This window comes from Dreissena polymorpha, chromosome 2 (assembly GCF_020536995.1).
Source record: "Dreissena polymorpha isolate Duluth1 chromosome 2, UMN_Dpol_1.0, whole genome shotgun sequence".
NCBI classification, from domain to species: Eukaryota; Metazoa; Mollusca; class Bivalvia; order Myida; family Dreissenidae; genus Dreissena; species Dreissena polymorpha.
The window spans coordinates 27743219-27768450 of NC_068356.1; the positions used below are offsets into that span (position 1 = coordinate 27743219).

The following is a 25232-nucleotide window of genomic DNA, read 5'->3' on the forward strand; positions in this document are numbered from 1 at the left end:
ACAACGGATGCTGTTAACCATATGATTTACTGTGTCTTATGCGGGTTAACAACTCATCGTGAATGCTTTAATTCAATATTCAAAGTTTATTGGCAATCCGTCATTCTGCCTTTGGCCAAGAACATATATACAATAGAAATATGGCCAAGACAGGGAATCATGCAATAATACAATTTAAACATGAGCAAATATGACAATCAAAAACATATATGTTTGACTATTAAATACAGTTATGTCTTTTAACATGCAATTATACAACAGCTAGATGATTTAAAGTATCACATCTAAGTTTGAACGCTTCAACTAAATATTTCGCAATGCTTTTTAACTTAAGAACATTTTTGGAAGACATCATTAATATGTATTTACTTATGGAAGGCCATGGTGTCCTGACATTATATTTTACACGCAAATCATTATATAATGGACAACATAATAAAAAGTGATATTCGGATTCACAAACATTTTGGTTACAGAGTTTACACTTGCGTTCTTCTCGGGACAGCCTACTATATCTGCCAACTTCTATTTCTAGATAATGGGAACTTAGACGAAATTGACTCATTTGGATTCTTAACTTTTCATTAGATATACAATCAAGGTATTTTTCATATTCGAAGCTTTTTTTAAATTTCAAGTACATTTCCATTTTGGACTGAGAAGCTAAAGTATCGCTCCATTCTTGAACAAATTGGTCTTTTAATCTTTGGTTTACCATGTGAGAAATGTCGCACGTGAAATCAGATAAATAAAGCGTATAACCCAAACCAAGATTGTCTAAAGTTGACTTCAAAGCATGACACCATAGATTATTTTTCGTACAATTGAAATTGGTTAAAACATTCATTTGTTCCATAAAAACTTGGTACAATAATGAATTTTGGTTATTTGCGACTTTCATCCAATAACGTAATGCTCTAAGTTTGCATAAAACGGCTAGAGGGAATCTACCCAATTCACTAAGAACAGCATAGTTAGAAGTAGATTGTTTTACACAAAGAATATTTTTGCAAAATTTGTAATGTAATTTATCAATATTAGGGTTGTCATAAATGCCCCAGACTTCAGAACCATAAAGTATGATTGGTGTTACTAATGCATCGAATAGAGCTAGTTTGGTTTTGACATCTAATTTGACACGGCCAAAAATAGATACAAGATGATGATATGCTCATATCTGTAGGTCTAACACAAACTTCACAACAAGTCCAACGAAAACTACAGTTTATTTTGATTATCTTGATCACGATCAATGGTTGAAATAGAGTTGAGTTTGTTTGCGATTCAGCAACACGAAGTCTGAATAATATGGGCGAAGATCAATCTTGCAACAATGTGTGTTTTGGTTTGACAATTTTAAGTGAAACTATAATTATGCATAAATTCTGTTCTTTAATGAAGTTTGTAGAAATTGGTATGCTAATGAAATATTTCTATATATCTTCTTTTTATTTATTTTTAGACAGTTTTTGCATGGAGTTGCAAAGACATCTTTCTAGGAATATAAAGAAGTGAAACTCCAGTTGCTGGAGCAGTATTGAATTCTCATTAAAAACAATTAGTTGGTCCTTTATTTAAGGCAAGTGACCGATTGCCAAAACAGTTTATTTGGCGAAACCACAGACTTCATTCGATATTACAACTCACCGTTATATTCTGTCAATTTAATGCGTGTTTCGTGTTTGGCTATTTAAAAAAATACTTTGTTTGTCACACAGAAAATTATATAACTTATTGACGCCTTTAGCCTTGCACTGTTAACCTTTCGTTAATTCGTCGGACAAAGTAAAGTAGACATTCACCTAATATAATGTATTTAGCTGTCTGCTTTTTCGCTGACAGCTTGGAACCGTGTAAAGTGGACTTTCCGTGACAACCACAATATTAACGTATTGTGTCGCAAATTTGTTGTCATGGCGATTTATTCAAAACAATAATTACTGTGAGAAAAAAATATCTGCATCGCCTATCTTGTATACTTCGAAATGATAAGATCTGTTTTTCTTTTTCACGATTACTTTCCGGGCTGTAATAATCCAGAACTTGGTGTTTGTATTTATTTCAAAGAAAATACAATGCACGTATTGCTAAAAATTGTCTTTATATTATTAACAAAGCATGTGTTATGTTATGTAAGTTCAGATTTTGTATTTATCACAAATTAGTTAACCGTTTCTTGTCAGTGCCAAATGATATTATCTCTATATAATTTAACATACATACATATAATAGTACAGATGAACATACAGAGCTGTTCATATAGTATTATGGATTTCACATATCAGCATTTCATAAACAGAGTATTTCATGTACAGCTTCGTATAGTTGTCGTACATTCCACGCCGGGTATGCGAATACTTCGTTGACGGATGGCACTTCACTAACAGAGAACAACAAACGCCACGCGCGAGAGGTAAGTTCCTCTGTTTTATTTAAAGTTATTTCCTAAAGATTAGTTTTTAAGACAAGACACATGTTCGAGTTGATAAATGGTGTATCCTTTTGTATTGGGAATACACAATTTCACGAATGAATGGTACAGTTTTGCCCAAAAAATAGAAAATTCGATCGGAAAACAGCATGAACTGAATGAACAGTAAACATTTTAACAAAATAAAACTACTTAGAATTATTGCAATAAATTGTTTGCTATTCCAGCATGAAGAGTAATCACTGTGCTTCAAATACTGAAATTTTGATAGTATTCAATGAAATATAAACAAAGATAGTGCATGTTGTAATAGGTGGCATACCTAAAGTTGCAGGCACTTTGTTTACTGATGAAGGGCACTTCAGATTACGGAGACTTTCAACAAAGCGGGCACTCTAATAACTGAGTTTTATCTTCTACCTTAAATGCATTTATTTATATTATGGCTATTCATACGAAACATTTTGAAAATATATTTTTCAAAAATCACATTACTATTAATTTATACTATGTTTACTACAATTGCAATTTTCAAATAAGATAATATTTATTATTAAATAAACGTGTACATAATGAACTTGTTTTTTATTGGTAACTTGAGATTCAGAGAAATTAAAATACAACGGATAATGCGGATCAACACAAATCGTGTTTAATTTTACTTATAGCAGGGCTCTAGATAACGGTAGTGAAGGGGTCTTTATGAGGCAAATACACATTTGTTCTTCATAAAATCCCATGTCGGTTGTGCTTATTTGAATCGCATCATCAAGACGATACTTATGCGTAGCAACAAAATTAAAAAGAGAATGGTAAAACTCCCTTAATTTTGAGCCCTGCTTATAGGGAGCACTTCCCTTAACGCAACGCTAACGTTTGCTCGAAGTGCGATTCACCTGACCCTAAATCACTGTATTGGTTGAGTTTAAAGAAACACGGGTAAAATTAAATCGTAAAAACAACTGATTCTGGAAAAAAGGAATGCGTACATAAAATGTTTAAATGTCATATTATGGAGTCAGTACTTAGTATACCCCCACACACGAAGTTTAGGGTGCTATATAGGATAGAACTTGTCTGTCTGTCGGTCTGTATGTCGGTTGGTCCGTATTAAGTGTCCGCTCTCTCGGTTTTTATCCGATCTTCACCAAACTTTGTCAGAAGTGGTATCTAGATGATGTCTATGTCAAGTTTGAATATTGGTCATGACGGGTAAAAAGCTAGGTCACGGGGTCACTTAGTGCGTTTTAAACATTTAGCATGGTGTCCGCTCTCTAATTCAAGTAGTGTTCATTCAATATTTGCCAAACTTGGTCAGAAGTTGTATTAAGATGATGTCTAGGCCAAGTTTGAACATGGGCCATGCCGGGCCAAAAACTAAAATTTTCGTTTACTGGCATTGAGCCAAAAAGTTCCAATAGAATTTCGGACCTGCATCGCTGCTGATATTAATCTCTGAGAGGCAGTTTAAGCAGAGTGATTATTCATGACATGCTATCTAATATATAAGTAAATAGCCTTAGTACCTTCATTTGGACATAAAGATAAATGCTTTAGATCGACCGTTTAGAACGTAATTAAAAATATATGGTCATATAGATTTTACTCATTAGACATATCCAATGTGTTTAACATTTATCTTTCACATTTATACCAAATCATAATCATATTTCAAAGGGATAAGAACATGCTTCGGTAATTCGTTTTTTATTTACGTACTAAGTACATACATTTTTATTTATTGCCTGCTTACTTTAACAGTATTCCACAGCGAATTCTGCATTTTTGATTCACAAAAAACGAGTGTGTTATATCTGGAAAATAAGTGTCTAGATGTCGGGAAACGAAGTGCCATTGTTTTTTAGATGATCGGTAAACGAAGTGCAGATGAAAAATGTGCATGCGACTCTTAAAACATTTGAATTTTCCCAAATACATTAGTAAACTAAAATGTAACATGTTGTAACATTACTGGATATATTGATCTTTTATTTCGAATAGTAAGCACGTTCTTGATTTATTTCCAAGTATGTTTATTTTGTTAAAATATGTACTGATCATTCAATTCATGCTGATTATCGATGGAATTTTATCGTGTTTTTTTTTAATCACCGTTTTTCCGCGAATTTCTTTCTTCGCAATACGAAGTGCTATACCATTAATCACCCAAACAATGTTCTGTGTTTAAAAACCAAATAAACAAAACATAAATACAAAAAAGCTGAAGAACTCACCTCTCGCGCGTGGCTTTTGTTGTTCTCTGTTAGTGAAGTGCCATCCGTCAACGAAGTATTCGCATACCCGGCGTGCATTCAGCACCTCATACATTCATACACAATTCTAATGTTTTATATATCATATCATAAAAATGTTGCAACAACGAGAGTTATTTAGTAAATGCTGAATTGTATTGTATAAACCAATGAATGTGCGGAGTTTACAAAAAAAGCTAAGTGATAAACAATTTTTATTTTTTTGTTATGAATTTTGGAATGCCGTTACATGAGATGTCAGTAAGTATTTGAAATAGTACCCAGACTGTAAATTCTACTACTGATTTAATTGTATTTTTGTGAATTTCAAACGTGTTTCATACAATTTACAAGTCTATACTTAGAGGGGATTCTGTTTTTCCTCTGACGATCTAATATGTACCGATTAAGCTCAATGTATGCTTTGTTTAAATAAATCATTTTTTGATTTATAACTCCAAGTACTAGATCCTAGCACGTATTATGAAAAGGGATGTATGGTCTTCTTCTAAAAATACTCTTAGTTAGATTGAACGCGAGTGCGTGTACATTTTATCGTTCAATATTAAGGGATTACATTTTCTATGACGAGTTGTGATGCCATAGTTTTGAATTAATGATCTATGAATATGTTTCTCTTATTTAGGACTGCTTACTTCTTTTCTGTTGGTTATATAGGTTGTTGAGTTTCTGGTCGAAATTTGGCGGATCTTCACAATTGTTAATATATTTTTATGTTAATTAATCCTCGGTACAATGAGACATTTTCGTTTGCTCCACTATGTGCATCCAAAGATTCTTTAGCAATAAATCCATTTCTTTCTAACCTAATATCTCTGTCAAAAAGAATACCGCTTGCATATGGACATTTGATATAAATAAATAAATCCATTGCTAACTTTAATTTGGCATATCCAAAATATCTTCAATATATTATTGGCAGCTTTTTAATATACAATATATATTTTTCAAAACATCGAGTAAAAAGGTATTTGTTTATTGTAAGCATATTTTCTTGGCACACATATTACCAGTATTGAATATTATGTTAAATTGTATTAACGATTTAGGCATCGAATAACACTTTCCATCATCTAACACTATTCTCTTAAGCCATGTTATTTTCACGTATTTGTCAAAAGTACATATGCATCTATCATATTTAACCCATCTTCGTTATACTTCTTAACCAATACAGTTTTTAAGTTATTAAAGTACTGATTTGTTTTCATGGTGTCAATTCTTGTTGATGGTACTGTTCAAAATGAGTAAGTACGTAAAGGTAGAACAATTATTTTACAACGGTTGTCTTTTCGAGCGGAATAATAGTTCTGCGATTAATATTACTTAGTGGACTTAAACTATTTTCGATTTTGTTGTCATTGTTTTTCATTACCATGCTTTGTACAAAAAGTCCCCAAAGAACTTAAAAGGTAGTAGTTACCCATGTCAGCTTGTATTAAGGTTTTATTTATTTAGTACTAGAGCCTATCCAAATTCAGTTAGTTGTTTTCATAGTTAATGTTATGTCAAGAGTATCTTGGTTATTCAAGCAGAATGTCTAAGGTACAATTAAAATTTGTGTCTGATCAGTCAAGAAGAAGTAAAGATGTATCATCAGCAAATTGAGGTATTTACTATTCTATGTCTTTTATTGTTACACCTTTTTTATTTGCTTTTCCTTATATTAATAGCAATAATTTCTGCACATGTAATAGCAATTCAAGCGCTGATTGGGTCTACTTGACGATATCTTCTCTCTATACAGAACGTATTCGACAAGAATCCAATTATTGGTATAGAGCCCATCGTATGATGTAAGAACAAAGATATCTATTTGGAAGCAATGGTCCGATATTAAAACATACACTATTTGTTGCTTCTATAAACTGGAAAGACAAAGTGTCGATTGCTTAAGTAAATTATTTTCTTCACCATACTTCGTGCTATCGTTTAGTAGTCAAGTGTTTTCACCATTAAATCGACCTTGAATAAAACATATTTGATATTTTGAGATTATCATATCCAGTGATCTATAGAACCTGGTGCTAGTTTGTAAACTACAAGTTATAATGTTAATGGTCAAACGTTTTTCAAACATTATCTTGGCTTTTTTCTTATGGAATACAAGTTATAATTACACGATTTTATGTTTCAAAAAGACATTTGTAATAAAAGCGCAAAATTGAAACTTCTCACTAGGAAGTGGCCTTACTTATGCAAAGTGCCTAAAGAATTGGGCAGTGATTCCATCAGAACCTGAACTTTTATCTTGTTTCAGATATTTAAGTTTTATGGATACTTCTTCAATATCAACCAGCCCATGTATTGAATCCGATTAAAATTTATTCAATTTTGGTATATTAATATTACATTAATAAGCGTTTATATCGTTTTTATTGATGTTTTATAGAATGTAACAGTTTCTGTTTAATCATTTTGTTCTGTCAACTTAGCACCGTTTTCTAATCAATAAATTGAGGGAGCAAACGTCTGTAGAGCGTTTTTCTCCATCTTCTATATATAAAGCTATATAACGAAAACGAAGCCCTTGAAGTTTTTCCTTCATATTTTCGTATTAATTTCGTAGTTCAAGAAGTTGGTCGGAATTAGTTTCAGTTAATGCTTTTTGAAGTGTATCGGTTTACTTAGTTTAATTAAAATCACGTTTTTTTTTTGTTTTGTTTAGCTTAATATGATGAGAATGAACTCGGTCCTCTAATTACCATTAGTACTACTTCTAATAATAATTTGTCCTCGATAACAAACTGTTAATTGATATTGTATATATTGTCTTTATTTTCTATGTTGCAGGTCTGAATACAGAACTGTTGTTTAAAATTTTCTATCAAGGTATTTATGCAATTTAAATAGTCAAAATCCGTTTGAAGTAAATTGTTAAATTTCCATAGCCCATTTCTAAGTACTTTATCCGCAAAGCTTATTTCTTGGTCGATGATGGAATGATCTGACTTATTACATAAATCAAAAGTAGACGTTTTGAAGTATGGAAAAAATCAGGTCTAGTCTGTTGCAATGGTGTGAACCGTTTCCATATATATAGTTGAATTGTGCAAAACAGCTATCTAAAAGAATCAATTATATAGTTTTATTTTATAATAGATTAGGGGATATATTTCTTGCATTTTTATTATTGATAATGGATGCATACTTTTGATAAGCCAAGCTAACATTTAACACACAATTAAAGTCTCCATATATTGTATTTTAGTCAGTTTGAAAATGTGTTATTTTTTAAAGAAAGTCTGTAAAAAAGATTGGCTGATCTTTTTGGGGCCCGTATAATGTACATATGGTAAAACCGTGTGTCATTTATGTATCATTTATGTCCAATAGTTAGCAGTTACCAAGAGAGTCATTTTCAATTTTTGTATACTGCGATTGTTACTTTTTTTATAAAAACAAAACGCAAATACCTCCCAATTCGATTCCCCAAAATTAAAGTAACACTCTCTATTTTTAATTTCAGTGGTAATATAATGTGCTTATTATGTTAGTAAACAATAAGACATTTTTACGTCTTTTATGTTTATTTAGACCCTTACAGTTGTATGAGATTAATTTAAGCCATTTATATACATATGACAAATGTGCTTTAACATATATATCATTAAAAGCTCATTAACACTCAAAATCTACGATACATTCCTAAAGATTCGACAAATAAAGTTTATGTTAGCCAAAATACACCGTTGTATGTGGGCTGGTAATATCTGATGCTCGTTTCTATTTTTTATGTTATTTTTTAAACGAGCATTTTGTATCTCGTTCTATCTATGCTACTAAACCACATCCAGCATTGAAATTTCGGCTCTCGCTATAAGTGACACTGATTACTTATGGGTTAAGTTTTGTATGTATTGAATATTGATTACATTTCATCTAGAGCACAAACACCACGTGTAGACTGTATCGTTTCTGGTGGAGTTTTATTCCTTTTTAAACTCATTTAAACTATGATATGATGTGTTTGTTGCGTTTTATTTTTCGTATATTTTAAGTTTTTGTTTCGTTGTTTTATATTTTATATTTGCACTATTGTAATAATATTTGCGTAAACAGTATATACAACTTGTAAAAAAATCCTAAATAGGCATGAACATTTGTGTTTCTATGTGCTTTTTAACAACCAATGTAATTACTTTCAGTCGCCTTTGAATATTTAAAATAATATGTATTTGCACATGCCATTTTTATTCATTCACGAATGGGATTATTTCAATGAATTTAAGAAAAAAAAGTCAAAGAAGTAAACGCCCAAACTACATCATTAAAAGTCTCCTGATTGAATTTTATTTTTCATTGTTTTTCCTATATAATTATACGTGGATTGTTCTGGATAGCAAGTATATGACAGATTTATAAATTACAATTTAGAAGCCAACCAAAACGTATATCCATTAAATAAAAACTCATTAAACAAATAATATCACTTTACTAATAAATCGATAATAAAACAACTTAATTACCGACCGAGAGTGTTTATAATTTAGGGCGTCTTTCTGTTAATTATTATAAACATGTATTTGATAGATTTATGGTCACGAGGTTTTTAAATATCATTGTAAATATAACCATAATATTTGTTATTTTTAAATTAAATATTTGGAAAACCCAATCTAATCCGAAAGTCAAAACGACGCGTATGCATTTAATACACCAATGGTAGTTTTTAATTTCAATAATAACTGCTGCAATGGTATGTGTTATGATTATCTTAATAAAAACAAAAATGAAACATTTCTGATTCAATCTCAAATCGGACCACATTTTATTTATTTGATTTTTGTCTAACAGAGCAATGAACAGAATGATACAATTGATCATTCTCAAAAATAAATATCGATTTTCTGAATTAGTATTAATGTATGGTATGCCCTTCTATAATTAAGATGTGATTGATGTTATCCCTTTAAAAACAAAACACTGACTTCATGGATTAATATATGTAATTCTGTCTCATTTGTTGTTTGTATTATGTTGCGGTAAGTGCGGTAATTTATAGTTAATTAATGATTTTAGGTGTATTTCGTTGTTATTGATATAATTAATAACAATACATTGTTAACTCTACATGAAAAAATGGTTCTCAACAATAATGACCTTTGTTGAAATGTTTTGTTTGAACATTTCTTAAATCAGCTACAGTACAAATTTTATATTCTATGTTATAGCCTTATAACTACAAACAAATGCATGTTATTATAAACTCTGCATGTAGATTCACATGTATATTATTTGAAAATATAATATTTCTTTGTCTCGCTTTACAGAAATAGAATTGAACTGCCTTGGCAAGATCGTTGGTTTTAAATTATTATCATCAAACCATCAGGCAAGGAATATGTATATATATCTATTTAATAATTAGTGCTTAACATGGAAATGGGAATAACATTTCATGAATAACATTAAACACACGAAATAAACATCAAGATATCCTAAAATATCCAAGTGATCCCGAGCAAGAAATAAAATATAATCGGTAGTAAATAGGACCGGTTATATTAAAATAGATTATTACGGCTGACATAGCTCATAAACCTAGGCGCACGTCGACGATTAAAAAAGTAATACAACAAAACGGCCTTAATTTGAAATGATATCGCATCATTAATTTTCATTAGCACATCAGCCAACATTGTGTTTGAGGAAATTTCTCGTGGCAACAGTATCAATTTACGTGTGCATAATATGGTCGATTTTTAATGTCGTGGTCTTTCTGCCGACCATTGACTGCATCCAGTCGATATTTATTTGGATAATAGAAAACAAACATCAGTTTGTAATAAGCTTAATGAGCAAGAACACAAAAAAACGTTGCGTGCAGAATTTGCAAACTCATTATATAATGACTTTACATATTACGATAATTACATTTTATATTAAGAACAATTATTTATGGAAAATATACCTACTTGTTACATATTATTATCAACCGACCTATATTTAACCTCAACGATATTTAATAATGTCAAGCGTATTTCAAATTTAATTTAACAAAACAAAACTGGAACAGACCACTGGGTCAACATTTTTATTTTATTTTGAAAATACTTAGTCAATTGCCTAATTTAATTTTACTGTTGTTTGCAGACGATATGGCGATTTTGGGTAAATCACCCGAAGAAATACAATCTCATTTAGACAACCTTTACCTTTATTGTAACTCATGGGGACTTAATGTTAATACTAGCAAAACAAAAAGAATGGTTTTTCGGAAAAGGGGTCGAATTCGCCGAGATGAGATATGGACATATAATGGGGAAACTATAGAAGTCGTCGATAATTTTAACTATTTGGATACTGTTATTAATTATACTGGTAGTTTTATATTAAACCAGGAGCAGTTAGTAGGTAAAGCTCTTAAGGCTATGAATACTTTGCTTTATAAATGCAAACAGTATGATCTAAAACCTAGAATAGTGTGTCAATTGTTTGATGCCTTTGTTGGCTCTATTTTAAATTATGCATCGGAGATATGGGGTTTTAATAAATTCAAAGAGATTGAACGCATCCACTTAAAATTTTGTAAAAGGTTGTTAAATGTTAAAAGCAATACATGTAATGCACTGTTGTATGGTTAATTAGGTAGACACCCACAGTATGTAAATAGATATGTTCGCATTGTAAAATATTGGCTTAAAGTTGTTAATCGTGAAAATATTATCATAAAAACTGTGTATAATCAGGAGATAAATGATTGTGATAAAGGGTATAAAAATTGGGTTTCGAATGTGAAAAAGTTATTAAATGATTATGGATTTTCGTATATATTTGAAAATGCAAATATGATTAATGCAAAGTCGTTTTTATGTGAATTAAAATGTAGAATTGTAGATGCTTTTAAACAAGAATAGTTTGGCAATATGGACGATAGTTCTGTTTTAGATATGTATAGAATATTCAATACAACGCATGAATACGAAACTTACTTAGATTTACTGCCAAAAAGTTTGCGTACATACTTTGTTAAACTAAGGGCTTCTGCCCACCCTTTGAGAATTCAAACTGGAAGATACGCACGTAATAATATTCTCCGTAATGAAAAATATTGTCAATTTTGTGATCAAAGGGACATAGAGGATGAATTCCACTTTATATGTAAATGTCCATGTTTCCAGCAATTAAGACAAAATATATAAAAATTGTTTACCATGTGAATCCATCAGTTTTTAAGTTCCATACTTTATTGAACTCAACTTGTAAAATTGAAATTATAATTTTGTGTAAATGTAAGTAGTTCCTTACTGCTAGCAAAACGATATATATTTAATTACGGTAATGTAAAGTCGTTCTTCTTTGTTAAATATACTTTGTCTCAAAGTGTAATATTACATTTTGTATGTTGTTATAACTCATACGTTGTATTATATAGACAGGTGACAATATTTTGTATTATGTTTTGTGTATTTAGACGATGTGCATTTGTATAAGTCTTAATAAACTGTCTGTTCTGTTCTGTTCCTAAACCAATAACAAGTTGACAGTTTTCTTGATATTGAAAATCAGGTAAGTGTTCTGTCATTTTTTATTTTAAAATATGTCGCCATTTGCAGTGACTGTCATTGTGTCATGGTTGGCAAAAATCTTCTAAATGTTAAATACAACGTTTTTCGATTTTCAAGCATATATTATGGTGTCATTTACGCAATGCAAAACTCATATTGCAATTCATAAACAGTTCGCATGGCTTTACATTAATTTAATGGGTTTTATTAAAAGGAGATACTCTCTTAACGGTATTTTGAAAATGATTTCAAACAGAGCATGGTATAGTAGTGTTTGAAAGGGTGGCTGTAAATATCTCGTTTAAATATTAGAAGTAAATAAATGGGAATTCGTTATATATATGTGATACTTATCACATTTCAGACTAGATGTTTGTTTATTTTGTTTTTAACTTCAAACGTTTCAAAGTGCTGTGGACAAACCCGAAAGTTGTGAAATGAATAGAAAATTAACAGATTTGCCGCTTATTTATTTATTTTGAAATGTGTCTTTATACTTTTGTCCGATTTGAAAAATTGACCAGTGGTAATCTGTAATTATTGTTGAAATCTAGTTTTCCTGCATATTCTCTCATATAGAGCACTTTTTCAACGACCTATTCACTCGGATTAATGGTTTTTATTGTTATTTACTTAAGGCTTCAAAAATTATAAGATAAAGAAAGATAAGATGTAATTATAAAAATGTTGAAATGTTGTTTGCTATGGCATGGTTAAAGTTATTGCCATGTTTATAGTTGGTAAAGCAAATACTCATACCCAAGTTTCTAAAATGCAGTTACATTTTGACAATGCGGTATGTGTATTTTTCTAAGTGATACCTGAGAAATTTTATAGAATTTTGCCTGGGTCACTTCTGAACATTAAGTTTTCACACAATCATCAATACAAAAGGACATAAAGAGACGATGGGCACATGAAAAACAGTTCGCCAGTATAGGTCATTCCTAATGCATCCGAGTTTAAGTGCCAAACAATTTATTGGTTCATATGATAAAAAATACAATAAGGTCCGAAATATTTCTCGGATATATTCAAATTCAATGAAGTGTAATTTAAACAGAGTCGAAATATATATTTGTTTTTCTAGTTTAAATCAAGTTTCTGCAGATATATATTCCTGACAGATATACCGCTTTTAAATAGATGCAACGCTTATTGATACGTTACCCTTGAGATACAATAACATGAATTTACATGAATTTACTGTCGCACTAAAACTAGCCAATTTCAAAGGTCGTGTAATACTTTTCAAAGAAATGCGATATTCAATAAAACACTTACTATTCTATATATCAATCATTTCAAAAGCCAAGTCCGCAGACAAACTCAATAGTTACACAGATAAAAAAACGGTTCTCAACAAATTATGACCTATGTTGAAATGTTTTGTTTGAACATTGCTTAATTCAGCTACAATACAAATTGTATAGTCTATGTTATAGCCTTATAATTACAAACAAATACATTACCTGTTACTGCATTCCTGAAATGAGAAGGCTTATGTCCGTTTAATATCTTTCGCACAAGGGCAAGAGTAAAAGCTTAAGGGTCCTTAATGCGATATTGATTCAGGCAAGCACAATATAATGGCAAGCCGATATGTTAAACAAGCTGCATAACCACTTGAGAATTGACTATCTTTACGAGTAAGAAAAACAAATAACATAAACATCTAAGCTCTATTTTTTCTAATATGCAGTCGTGGGCAAATTCACAACTACCTATTACGCAAGCATCGTTTTAAAATATTATTTCATTTATATAACACTGGAAACAAGCTTCAATCAATTTTTCTGTAAAACATATTAATTAACATTTGTTCTGGAAATATTATATAAAACTAGAAAAGAAACATTTAGTGACAGGTTTTCCAATATACATACAAATGAGCTGTCCAAATATGTTTTATTTTAATCTATATCAGTTTTGCATTTAATTCAGGTATCTATTCATTGATGATAACAACATATGCAACAATTTTCTCTTTAATACATAACATTTTACTTTCAAAATATGTTAAATGCATGAAATGTACATTGTAACTATTTTGGTTATAAGTATGCCTAATTATAAGATTTTAAAGGATGTTAGACATACTTCAAATTATACGAAGAGTTTCCATAACGTATATATAAGATTTTTTTTTATTTTGGTTCAACATGTTTATTTCATATAAATTTATCTTACATAGGTACCTTACATATAAATAATAAGAATAAGAATAAAAACCTAATGTGGTGTCAATAATCCATGCATGAGTAACCATAAAATGGCTTGCCCGTGCAAAAACTATCAGTTCGACAATCCAGGATTATTCGATTCAGTGCAAACTTGGTCATTCTTCTATATGCTTTTCACCTCCTTTTGCAATAAACCGTCTGCGCCGTCTGCTGTAAAGTGATTAGTTAAATATTTAAATAAAGCACTATAAACATAGTAGTCACTCAAATAAAATTACAATTGACTATTGCGACGATGATCCTAGTTAATATGAATTTGAATTGAAAGTAAGACGATAGCCGAATTTAACTAGCCATGGTTAAACTTTAACCGTTTAAGAAACTTCAATAAGATTTCTGTTTCATTTTGGTACTTGAAATGGAGGCGCAGTATTTTCCAAACAGAAACGCATTTCGAAAACTATAAAAGCAATCACCAGAAAAGATTTCGTGACTGATAGCATGCCATGCTAGAAAAACAATTCACATAAGGCTATACTTAAATTTAATCTCTCACAGCTAGGGATAAAATAAGGCTTTACATTGTTTGTGGAGATATATAACTTGAACACAAGTAACATTATCATTAGTTTGTTGAGACAAAAACGGCAATAGTTTAGCTTCAATCCGCTTAAACTGCATGTCAGACTTAAGGTCATTGTCATATGACCAAGCATTTAACCGTGAAGATATCTCTGGGGTTTCAAGTACTTTTATTCAGCGGTTATATGAGCTTGCAAAATCGCACCAAAGGTAAAAGCTTATCTGCCTACTCATTAAATAATCTCATTCTTTGGGTATTCCTTACGGTCATATGAGAAACATGTACTTCTTAAATTAAGGTATAAATATAATACCACATGACAGCAAAATTTGATATTTTAAAAAACAATTGCCTGATTGAAATGTGATGCTTAATGTACTAGGCAAACGATATTTGTTCGCAATTGATAGTAGATCGGCATTTTAAGGCATTACCACTAAAATGTATGTGCTGCAAATATGTTATGCCATGTTGAAAACTACAGCACGCATATTTAGGCCCAAACCCACGCCTGCCAGGAGCGTAAACTTAATAGCTCCATAAATGGAGCTAACCTTATAGCTTGTTTTTACATAGGCATACTATAGTACTTAAAAAAGCATTGTTTAAAGTGATATTATGGGCATTTGCCACTGTTGAATTGAGCTGATAAGAATTAACAGGTCAAAAGAGTTAGTTAAAATGTGGTTACTGATCAATTATCTGCAACAAATCTTGCTACCAGTTGTTTATAAAAATATATTTTATATTCGATATCTTACATGACTCACCCAGTCCGAGTCTAAGCCGAAATGATCCGTAAAACAAAATTGTGTCATTGTGTCGTATGAACGAATCTGCACTAAAACTAAATTTAGTATCCCATCGTACATGCATGATCAGTTGTCAAACGAAAGAACGGTTGATATTAAAATGCATTAGTTTTCTCTTTCCGGGATATTGTTTTAGTATGGTTATGCTGCATTAACAAATATAAGTGTATATGAAGTGAAAACACCAAAAATAAACAACGGTTGCGATAGACACCCATAAACTGCTGGATGCCCATAATATCACTTTAATTTCTTAAAAGATTATCTACAGATCTCTTAAATCTTTCAATCTCAATTTTCAGGAAAATAAAGCATATCTATTTTAATATTACAATTTCCCAAGATGAAGCATAATTTTACGAACTGTACCTAACCACTATACTACGGCATAGACCTGTCACGATTTAATCGTTAAACGGGGAACATTTTAGGTATAACTGTATTGTGCACACTGTCAACTTTCTACATCTGCACATTCAACCTGATGAGCGTAACGGAAAATGGCTTCGACATTTTGCGTTAAATACAGATGTCGTCAAGTTTCCTTCTCCGAAGAATATTCATCATCCAGCCAGTAAAATAATTTACGTATCAACATCATTACAGTTTCAGCGACACAGAATATAAAAACTCGTATATCTTGGAACGCTTCTCTCTACTCAGCATGGTATCCGATCAATACAGGCCTGTCAGACTGTATTCTGTGGCCTGCTAATGAAGGAACAATTTCGAACTCTTCTCTATAATGTATACTCAATCAGGCAGTAATCTGAGAACAGCAGTGAGGCAATTAAGAAAGTGTTCACTTGATCCTTTTGAGGTTTTGTGCACATATCTCATAGCCTTGTCATTTAGTTTATGTTAAAAAAAGTGTAGGCTAGACTTTACATGCGTTTGGCGAGACCTGTTCAAGATTTCCAACTGTTATTGGCCAATACTCTCATAAATTACAATTTATTGTATTGTATAAAGTTTTCCAACTGAGAATGCAGCCGGAGTTAAAAAAAATTGTATTTATAGTTATTATTTTACATTTTCACATACTTACCAGTGAATTTAAATTACATGGTAAACTGTGGCTGTACTTTTTTTTATAGTAAAAGTAGGGCTGTCACGATACGCCGTGAGCGTACCGCGGTATATCGTGGTACGGCAACACTGTATCGCGGTACGTACCGCGGTATTTTACAGAATATGTATCTGTGAAGAAAACAGCAGAATAACAAGTTTTACAAACTTTATTAAACTCAATAATCAGAAAACAATAAAACTGTAAAAGAAACTGTAATAAACTTGATAGAAGTAGTCATACTCTCTATCGAAAAAACACTCTTTTGAAAACACATTTTTATGACTAGAATGTTAAGATAACGCTATAAATTATAATGAAGAACAATGATGATTTAACTTTAAACTGTCCATATGTTATCATCACATAACCTAAGAAAATGGACAGAAATTATCACAAATCACAGTTCTTTTTACAAAATAACAGCATGTCAACCAATTCTGGAGCCAAGGACGCCCTTTGGGCAGTTACAATATCACCGGCTGAGCTGAACACGCGTTCAGCTGGCACAGATGTTGCTGGTATGCACAGGCGTTGTTTTGCGACAGAGGCAAGTAATGGGAACTGGATACAGTTTTTCTTCCACCAGTCTAATGCGTTGCTTTCTATGCTTATCTGATTCATTAGCTTATATTGTTTTATTTCTTCTTCGATTTTCTCCTGCAAGGACATGGGCTTGGCGGCTGTGGCCTCTTCAACATTCTCAAAGTCAAATATAGCTGCAAGACCAACTTTCTTTGAGGAGTCTGAGGACCGCTGACATTTGGCTGCATTCTCTGAAATATGAAATGTTATAATAAACAAATATATACCAGTTCTTAAAATTATAAAGTATGATTTGCAACATTTTTTTTACTTTATAAAAGCAGGCATAAGTTAACAGGTTAATATATAAAAAAATCACCTTAAATTTTTGGGTTGAATAAAGTACATTTGACATTTTACTGTAACTGCTGCATAGTGCACTTGTTGTTTATACCTTCATCAGATGTCTCAGTAGGAGATGGTGATTGGCTGGTATTTGGCCTCTCGGGAAGCACAGGATGTGGAGGAATATGTTGTCCAGGGGTAGGAGCCTGGGTGTCAGCTTGAACGTGTACCTGAAACAATCGGATTTTCTTTTCATTGCTAGAGCTTTTTGTTGTATACATTTCTTTGATGCATCAATGCTGATAAAAATATTTTGCTCTGTTTTATCACTTTACTTAATACTGACTTCCCTTTATAAAATGTGTTCTAATATTATAATCAATATTATCATTTATCCGGCATTATTATTTTCACTATTTATCATGCGAAATAGTAATAGCAGAAGCAGTAATGCAGTATGTTTTGTTTTGTAGCTTTGTAACCCCTACCTTTCCATCCCCAGATTGTAACAACAGCGCCAAGCGATGGTAGGTGTTCTCCATAGCCTCTGGTGTCAAGTAAGTGGTCTTGAAACGTGGATCCAGAAGAGTGCACTCAGACAGGAAATTCTGAAGCTCCTCACTGGTGTACCTGCAGAATGATAACAATACTTTTCTGGTTGCTCACAATTCATGCAGACATGTTTTAAAATTATCATTCTCTTTTTACTGATAACTAATTTGATCAATTTTTATTTATAGTTTTTCAGTTTACATTCTATTAATTTATCACAAAATAAAAATTTGATAATTGTTAATTGTAAAGCAATAACCAAATTATTTTGAAATTAACATAAAAATGGTTTAAATATAGTATAAAGTTGTTTTCATTTTATGGTACCTAGTGTTCAAGTCACTTAGGACGGCCTCCTTGATAGATCGTGACATAGGGGAGTCTGTGCCTATCAATGCCATATTCTGTTGGACTTTCTGTATGAGCGGAATGATAGCTGAAACTGTTGGCATACTCTCTGTGCAGACTGCTTCTGTTATTGCCTTCAACGGATACAGGCATTTCACTATGTCCTCTGCCAGTTTTGTGTCTGCTTCATTCAACATGCTTGTCTCATGGTCTATGTGGCGACTTATTTCTGGTGACAAAAGTGTTGCATAAACAGCAGGCTGCAACTTGAGGTACCGTTCCAACATGTCAGCGGCAGAGTTCCAGCGTGTAGGAACATCGCAGGTCAACTTTAAGTTTTTCATACCTAAAAGATTGGTTTTTGCTGACAGTACTGCTGCTGCTGTAGTACTACGGTGAAAATACCCGACAAGTTTCCGAACACGCCCTAGTATCCTTGAGACGGAAGTAATCTTCAGGGCTTTCTGCGCACCAAGATTGAGTGTATGAGCGAAGCAACCAATGTGTGGTTGGCTGCCAAGTTCCCTAGCCGCAACTGTCATATTTGCTGCATTGTCAGAAACTAGTGGGGGGTTGGGGGTAGTGATGCACCACTCTGATATGGCATCTCTCACAACATTTGCAATGTTTAGACCAGTGTGGCTCTCTGGCATACTGCGTGTTTGAAGAACAAAGTTCTCAAGTTTCCACTCTGGTGTAATGTGGGCAGATGTGACGGTGATATATGACATATGAGCTCGGCTGGTCCATCCATCTGTGGTTAATGCAACTGTCTTGGCATTGGAGAGACTAGACTTAACTCGGACTGCTGTCTCTTGATACATATTTGGAATCAATGTTTGGGAAAAGTATGTTCGACCTGGGATTGTGTACCGAGGATCCAAAGTCATAATCATCTTTTTGAACCCTGTTCCTTCGACAACAGATACTGGTCGTATGTCATCAATTATATATTTGCCAATAGATCTAGTGATGCACATGGCTCTGTCGGAATTAAAGGGATATTTAGAACCAAACATACCATCAAGGGTTTTTTGCTTTTTAACCACATGTTTTGTCTCATCCTCTTCATCTGTTGCCTTTGACGTACTGGATTTAGTAGCCCTGCTGAGATTCGGATGACGGCGATCGATGTGGGTTCTCAGATTTGAGGTACCTCCACCACTCATTTTAACGTCCAGATTGCAGTGGCTACAGACGGCAACATTATCAACTAATTGATTTATCTTTGTATTGAGTTTCAGGCCAAAATGTTTCCAAATGTCACTTTTTGCTTTCTTGTTTTTTACAATTTTAAACTCATTGTTATTGTTATTCGCGTCTTTTATGTCCGCCATGTTGTTTACAATAGATGTGACTACGATCTGTGTAAATCGAACGCTTAAAGGACATGTTTAAAATGCGGAGTCAGCGGGCCCAGTATTGAAAATCCGTAGCGTTCTGACTTTTCCTCGACTTATTCAGAATCTTAAGATAACATGATTCGGAAGTGCCATGCTTTGAACGATCGATATACTAAAGAAAGAAAATAAGAAATAGAATAAACATCTTTTTGATAATTATGAACTTATTTGCAAAGGAAATCGGTCCCAAATTCCAAAAAGGTTTGGACCCATACATCGCCGTATTTTAAACGTGAAAGTAAAACATCTACAAGTGGAAGCGCTTGCTTGACCTGGATATTAACGGATTATTTATTAAGCCCTTTTGAATCACTTCTACAGTTTTCAAAACGATATCTATATCAAAATAATTATGTTATGTATTTATATCTGTGCTCATATAATATTAAAAAACCGGTGCGCAACGCTGTACCGCGGTGCGATTTTTTTCACGACATGCACCGCGATATACCGGTATACCGGTGAATCGTGACAGCCCTAACAACTATGGTGTTCACTTAAACAAAGCTTGAAGTGCTAAATGTGAGCTATTTCTGGCGACTGTCGACGTGTGTTCTACGTCGTCAACGGTTTTTGTTACCTACTTATTTGTCACATATTTAGCTAAGTTATGATACTTGGTCATAGAAAATCTGCGTACGAAGTTTGAAATCGGATTCATTCGGAGAAAAACCATGTTACCAAAAAAAAAATTCGAGAAAAGTCTCTGCACGACACATGCTTGTCTTGCTTTGCATTGACCGTTCCAAGGCGGTGACCCCAGCTTTATTCATATTTTGTGTTTATGTTGGTTTGTATTGTGCTGTATTGTGCTGTTTTGTACTGTTTGGGCAATCGGTCACTTGCCTTAAATAAAGGACCAACTAATTGTTTTTAATGAAAATTCAATACTGCTCCAGCAGCTGGAGTTTCACTTCTTTATGTTAATGAAATTTGGTCAGATATTTTCTTTTTTGTCAATATTTTTGTCAAGTTCGAATTAGTTCATGTGCGGTCAATATCACGTCATACGTGTCGAAACTAAGAAATACTTGTTACTACTTAGAATCCATCGCTTTGTTCCGATCTGTTCGAAACTTTGTTCGAATTGTTTGAATAGTTTTTCTTCAAAATATCTAAACAATATTAGAGTGTGTGCAAAACGACGTTAACAATAAGATCACCAAGTCAAACTTTTACAACAGAACACTCTAAATGCCTCATTAGGTACACACTTACGATGATACTTTATTTGAATATGCGTATCTTGAAAACAAATCGAAGTCTTTGATATTGTTGTTCCTGGATTTCAAGTGAGCTCGTTGGTTCATAATTGCATTCTTGTATTTGAGTTTTTTTCACATTGTCCCAGCATTTAGTTTCTGTGCATAGTCGTGTCTGCAGCCACACCAGTCAGCCCTTAAGTTTTCTACTTGTTTCATATCGTCATAAATGTTCGAAGCCTAATCCGCACTATCGCTCCCATCATGATCACCTTCACCACCTTCTTCTTCATCAACAATTTACTGGCGAAACACAATATTACGAACCCTTTCTTTGATTATTTCATCGATTCTTTCTGACCTCACATAGTGTTCAACTTCGTCTGCTGACAACTCATCAATGTATTGCAAAACAAATGGCGTAGTAACAGTGGTCTTACCAAATGTTGATAGCGTACACACTACAATCCTTATATTGAAACATAAATCCTTTGAGTCTTTAAATAAATACAAGTGCACGCATGTCAGATTTTGGACTTTCCTTTTTCTGAACTCATGAACATAACATGATGCACTTTTCTTGTAGGTGACAATTAAGCGCTTACATTTGATTTAAATGGCACGTGCTCTCTTTTACATAATAAAATAATCATACCATTCAATGAGCAATAATGATAGGCATGTAATTAGCTGAAAATATCATATACTACCAAGAAATAGAAAGGTGGTAGGCATTGAACTTGAGATAACTGCTATGCATCTTCTTCGACAGTAACTTAGCTGTTATTCCATGGGGTAAATCGTGTCCATATAACTATTTAATGACAAGAATTATTTTTAAAAAAGAAGTGTTTAAATCGTTTGTACAAGACTATTCAATGCTAATAGGGTCAGTATGGGATTTAACTTTTAAATATATGAAAACATGTTCAGTACACGCTCAAATAAACATCGGTTTCATCGTGATTTTTGTTTAAAATTATAGTGATTTCGACATTCAAACATAACGACTTGTATTTTGGTAGGATAATAACTGGGTTAAAGAATAATCCATGAAATACAGCAGTTGCCGCCCCTGTCGAAAATAACGCACCAAACAAATGCTACATATTCCGCTTATATTTTATTACCAAATATTACAGAAAATATAAAATGCTACTATGGTTTCTAATTTTCACAGCAAAAGTCATGTAACTATATTTTATAAAATAAAACATATTCCCACTTAACACAATTATCTTTCTTTTTTCCCGATCCATTATTGATGAGAAATTAAACCTTGTTAAAGTCAGTGTAAGATGCTCGGTTGTATGTCCTACACGTAAAAAGGCCTAAAGAATCTCGTAATATGTGTACACTACTAAAATTGTGAAATCAATGAGCGCTTTCTCGAAGTAAAAAATGAACATATGTTTGTTTGTTAGCATACTTTTATTTTTAGCATACCCCAACTATTTACAGGTTAGCTTCATATGAATGCAAATGTTTATTTTAGCTCGAATATTATAAAGCAGCTGTAAGCGTTTCTTATTTCTTCATTACAACCGAAAGAAAGAGTTGTTAGAATATAACAAAGTTAAGAAGAAAACCAGTCGTTAACAGGGGATGCCAGATTCCTAGTTGCAATCTTTAAGACACTTGCTGGTTATTTAAGACGCGTTCTTTAAATTACAGGATAATGAATGCGTTTGAACAAGATGCAATAGTTCTTGAAGCATACTTGTATCTTCTTGTGTATCTCATCACAAGTCATATACACGTGCACATAACGCACACGGGGGATCTGTATTACATAATTCATTGTATACATACGAACACATTCGTGGCACGATTTTATCGTAAAACACCTAAATATCGAAATTACTCAAATCGTTAACGGACTTCTCTTTTGAAACATTGTGCACTTCAGTCCGGTTACTGTATAAAACATGCCTATGCTATGACACCGTTAATATTCGTGTCTTCGAATCTAAATCTGAACTCCGGTTTCAAAATTGTGTACTAAAACTATGTTCATAAACGCATTACTAACTTTTTTTAAAAACATTATTTTAATAAATTGAATTGAATGTGAAGTATGAACATTGCATGCCATAGATTATTGCATTAAATCACATACTTTTAGAAACGTCGTTTACCTTGTTTTCAATTTCACTTACTTTTAATTTCTTATCGCATATTATCGTATTTATATATCTGTGAGAAGAACAAGATAATGTAAAACTAATATTCCTATCAGTTGGCATATTTTATACAAATAAAATTGTGTAAACATCATATACGATTTCATAATAAGATGATGTTACGTATTACATGAGAAGGTATGTGGTCGAATCATAGGACGCCGATAGGCAACACATATCACATAAGAACCAACTACTTAAAGGCAATTTTAAAAGCCCATTTACACTCACAATCAACGACTATGTCGTAAAATATTTCGAAAAAATAAGTTAAAACATGAAACAATCAGTGCCCATTGTAGCTCTTTTATATTTTTTGTGTGACAATATATTCAAATATCCCGAGACGATATCCGAACGATTTACGATCGAACGCGATATTGGCTTGAGAAGCTCATGAGCACTACGTCGTGCTTCAGACTCTGCCCAAATCCGACGCTGCTCGTAAATGTCGATATTGTCGCGGGAAATTTCATAAAATATATTGTCTCACCAAAAATATAAGGAACACTGATTTTTTTCATGGGCTATCATTATTTTACGATTCAAACAAATTTTGTTGATTTTGAGTATTAATATGGCTTTTATTGCTAATGATCAATGCTAATGATCCAGAGTATCCAAAGCCAAGAAACGAGTTATTATTCAGAAAGAATATTCATAAATACAAAAAAAGAGTTTGATCAGTGAATTTGGTTTTAATTTATTTATAATTGTGTTACTTCTATTGAAGGTCGTAACTAAGTCCTTGTTTTATAATAGATGTTTCTCAAAATTTAAATCATTTATTAATTTTTTTATCATGTACTATGCAACAGCATTCTACTCTGTTTCACAGTTGATGTAAACTCAAAAAATCGTTTTAACTGGAGGTATTGGAAAATTAACATTTATAATTTTTGTTTTTGTTTAAAACAACAACAATAAAGCAACAAAACTTAACGCATTATTCATTTTAAAAACTGTCAGCGACGTTTGTACTTAAGCGAAGCTCAATTTCAATTGACATTCAACACATATAACACATCTGAATTGATTTGAACAACTTAACGCTATACAAGTGCTTCAGCTGAGAAATTGGATTTCCATGACGACTGCATTACCATCGCTTGTTTATTTTTTTTCGAGCACTGATGTCAACTTGAAGAGATTTGTTAGGCTTTAAGTACTGTTTCGTAAACGGAAATTTCATTATCATCGTATTCAACTAGAAAAATGTTTCCACCTAGTTGGCAATATTAGCACCATAATTACTACTACGACCAATATTCAACTTTAAGATATAGTGAATAAGCGATATTAAACACTGAAATGGTTTTGTATAAATCTTTCATCAAATATATCTTCAATTATTTTGCTTGGACAATACTATAATAATACTTTTGACAACACGAGTTCGCAGTTAAGATGCCTTTTCTCATGTCTGCTTTCTGAGTATCGAACTTGAGTTTCGTATAAAAAATGGTACTCTTTAGCCAACACTATTATAAGCTCGTATTCATCGATATGTTTAGTATTGTATGTTATTGTTAATAATGTTTTCTTAATGATAGCAAGGTATGATGATATAACCGCGAATATAGATTAGGATAGACATAACCGAACACCGATAAAATAAAATTTATAGAGGTGAGGTGATAATTATGATTATGCTATTCTTAGAATTACATAATTTGCATAATCTGGATACTATAATACATATATCAGCGTCATCAAGGTATTAAGTCAAGAGCAAATTGACTTTATTATATACATGTCTTTATTACAAAATCGTGTGTCTTCATTTGTACCGTGTGTATACCAATGATTTAC

The 25232-nt window shown here is 32.3% G+C and overlaps 1 protein-coding gene across 1 annotated transcript; it reads right to left on the bottom strand.

The window, feature by feature from the left end:
- Nucleotides 1–17203: 17203 nt before the first annotated feature.
- Nucleotides 17204–19857, bottom strand: LOC127866352 (E3 SUMO-protein ligase ZBED1-like). The gene is made up of 4 exons (XM_052406825.1): nucleotides 18612–19857; nucleotides 18221–18362; nucleotides 17842–17962; nucleotides 17204–17638 (listed from the first exon to the last, which is right to left on the bottom strand). Exons 1-4 carry the CDS (start codon nucleotides 19799–19801, stop codon nucleotides 17256–17258), a joined length of 1836 nt encoding a protein of 611 aa, XP_052262785.1. The 5' UTR covers nucleotides 19802–19857; the 3' UTR covers nucleotides 17204–17255.
- Nucleotides 19858–25232: the final 5375 nt, after the last annotated feature.

Bases quoted from the DNA above. Each gene is read 5' to 3' on its own strand.
- LOC127866352 (XM_052406825.1), bottom strand. From the start codon at position 19,801: ATGAGTGGTGGAGGTACCTCAAATCTGAGAACCCACATCGATCGCCGT. The intron at 17,963-18,220 runs GTAGGGGTTACA...CGATTGTTTCAG, and splicing joins TACAATCTGGGGATGGAAAG to GTACACGTTCAAGCTGACAC. The intron at 17,639-17,841 runs GTATAAACAACA...TTCATATTTCAG, and splicing joins TACTGAGACATCTGATGAAG to AGAATGCAGCCAAATGTCAG.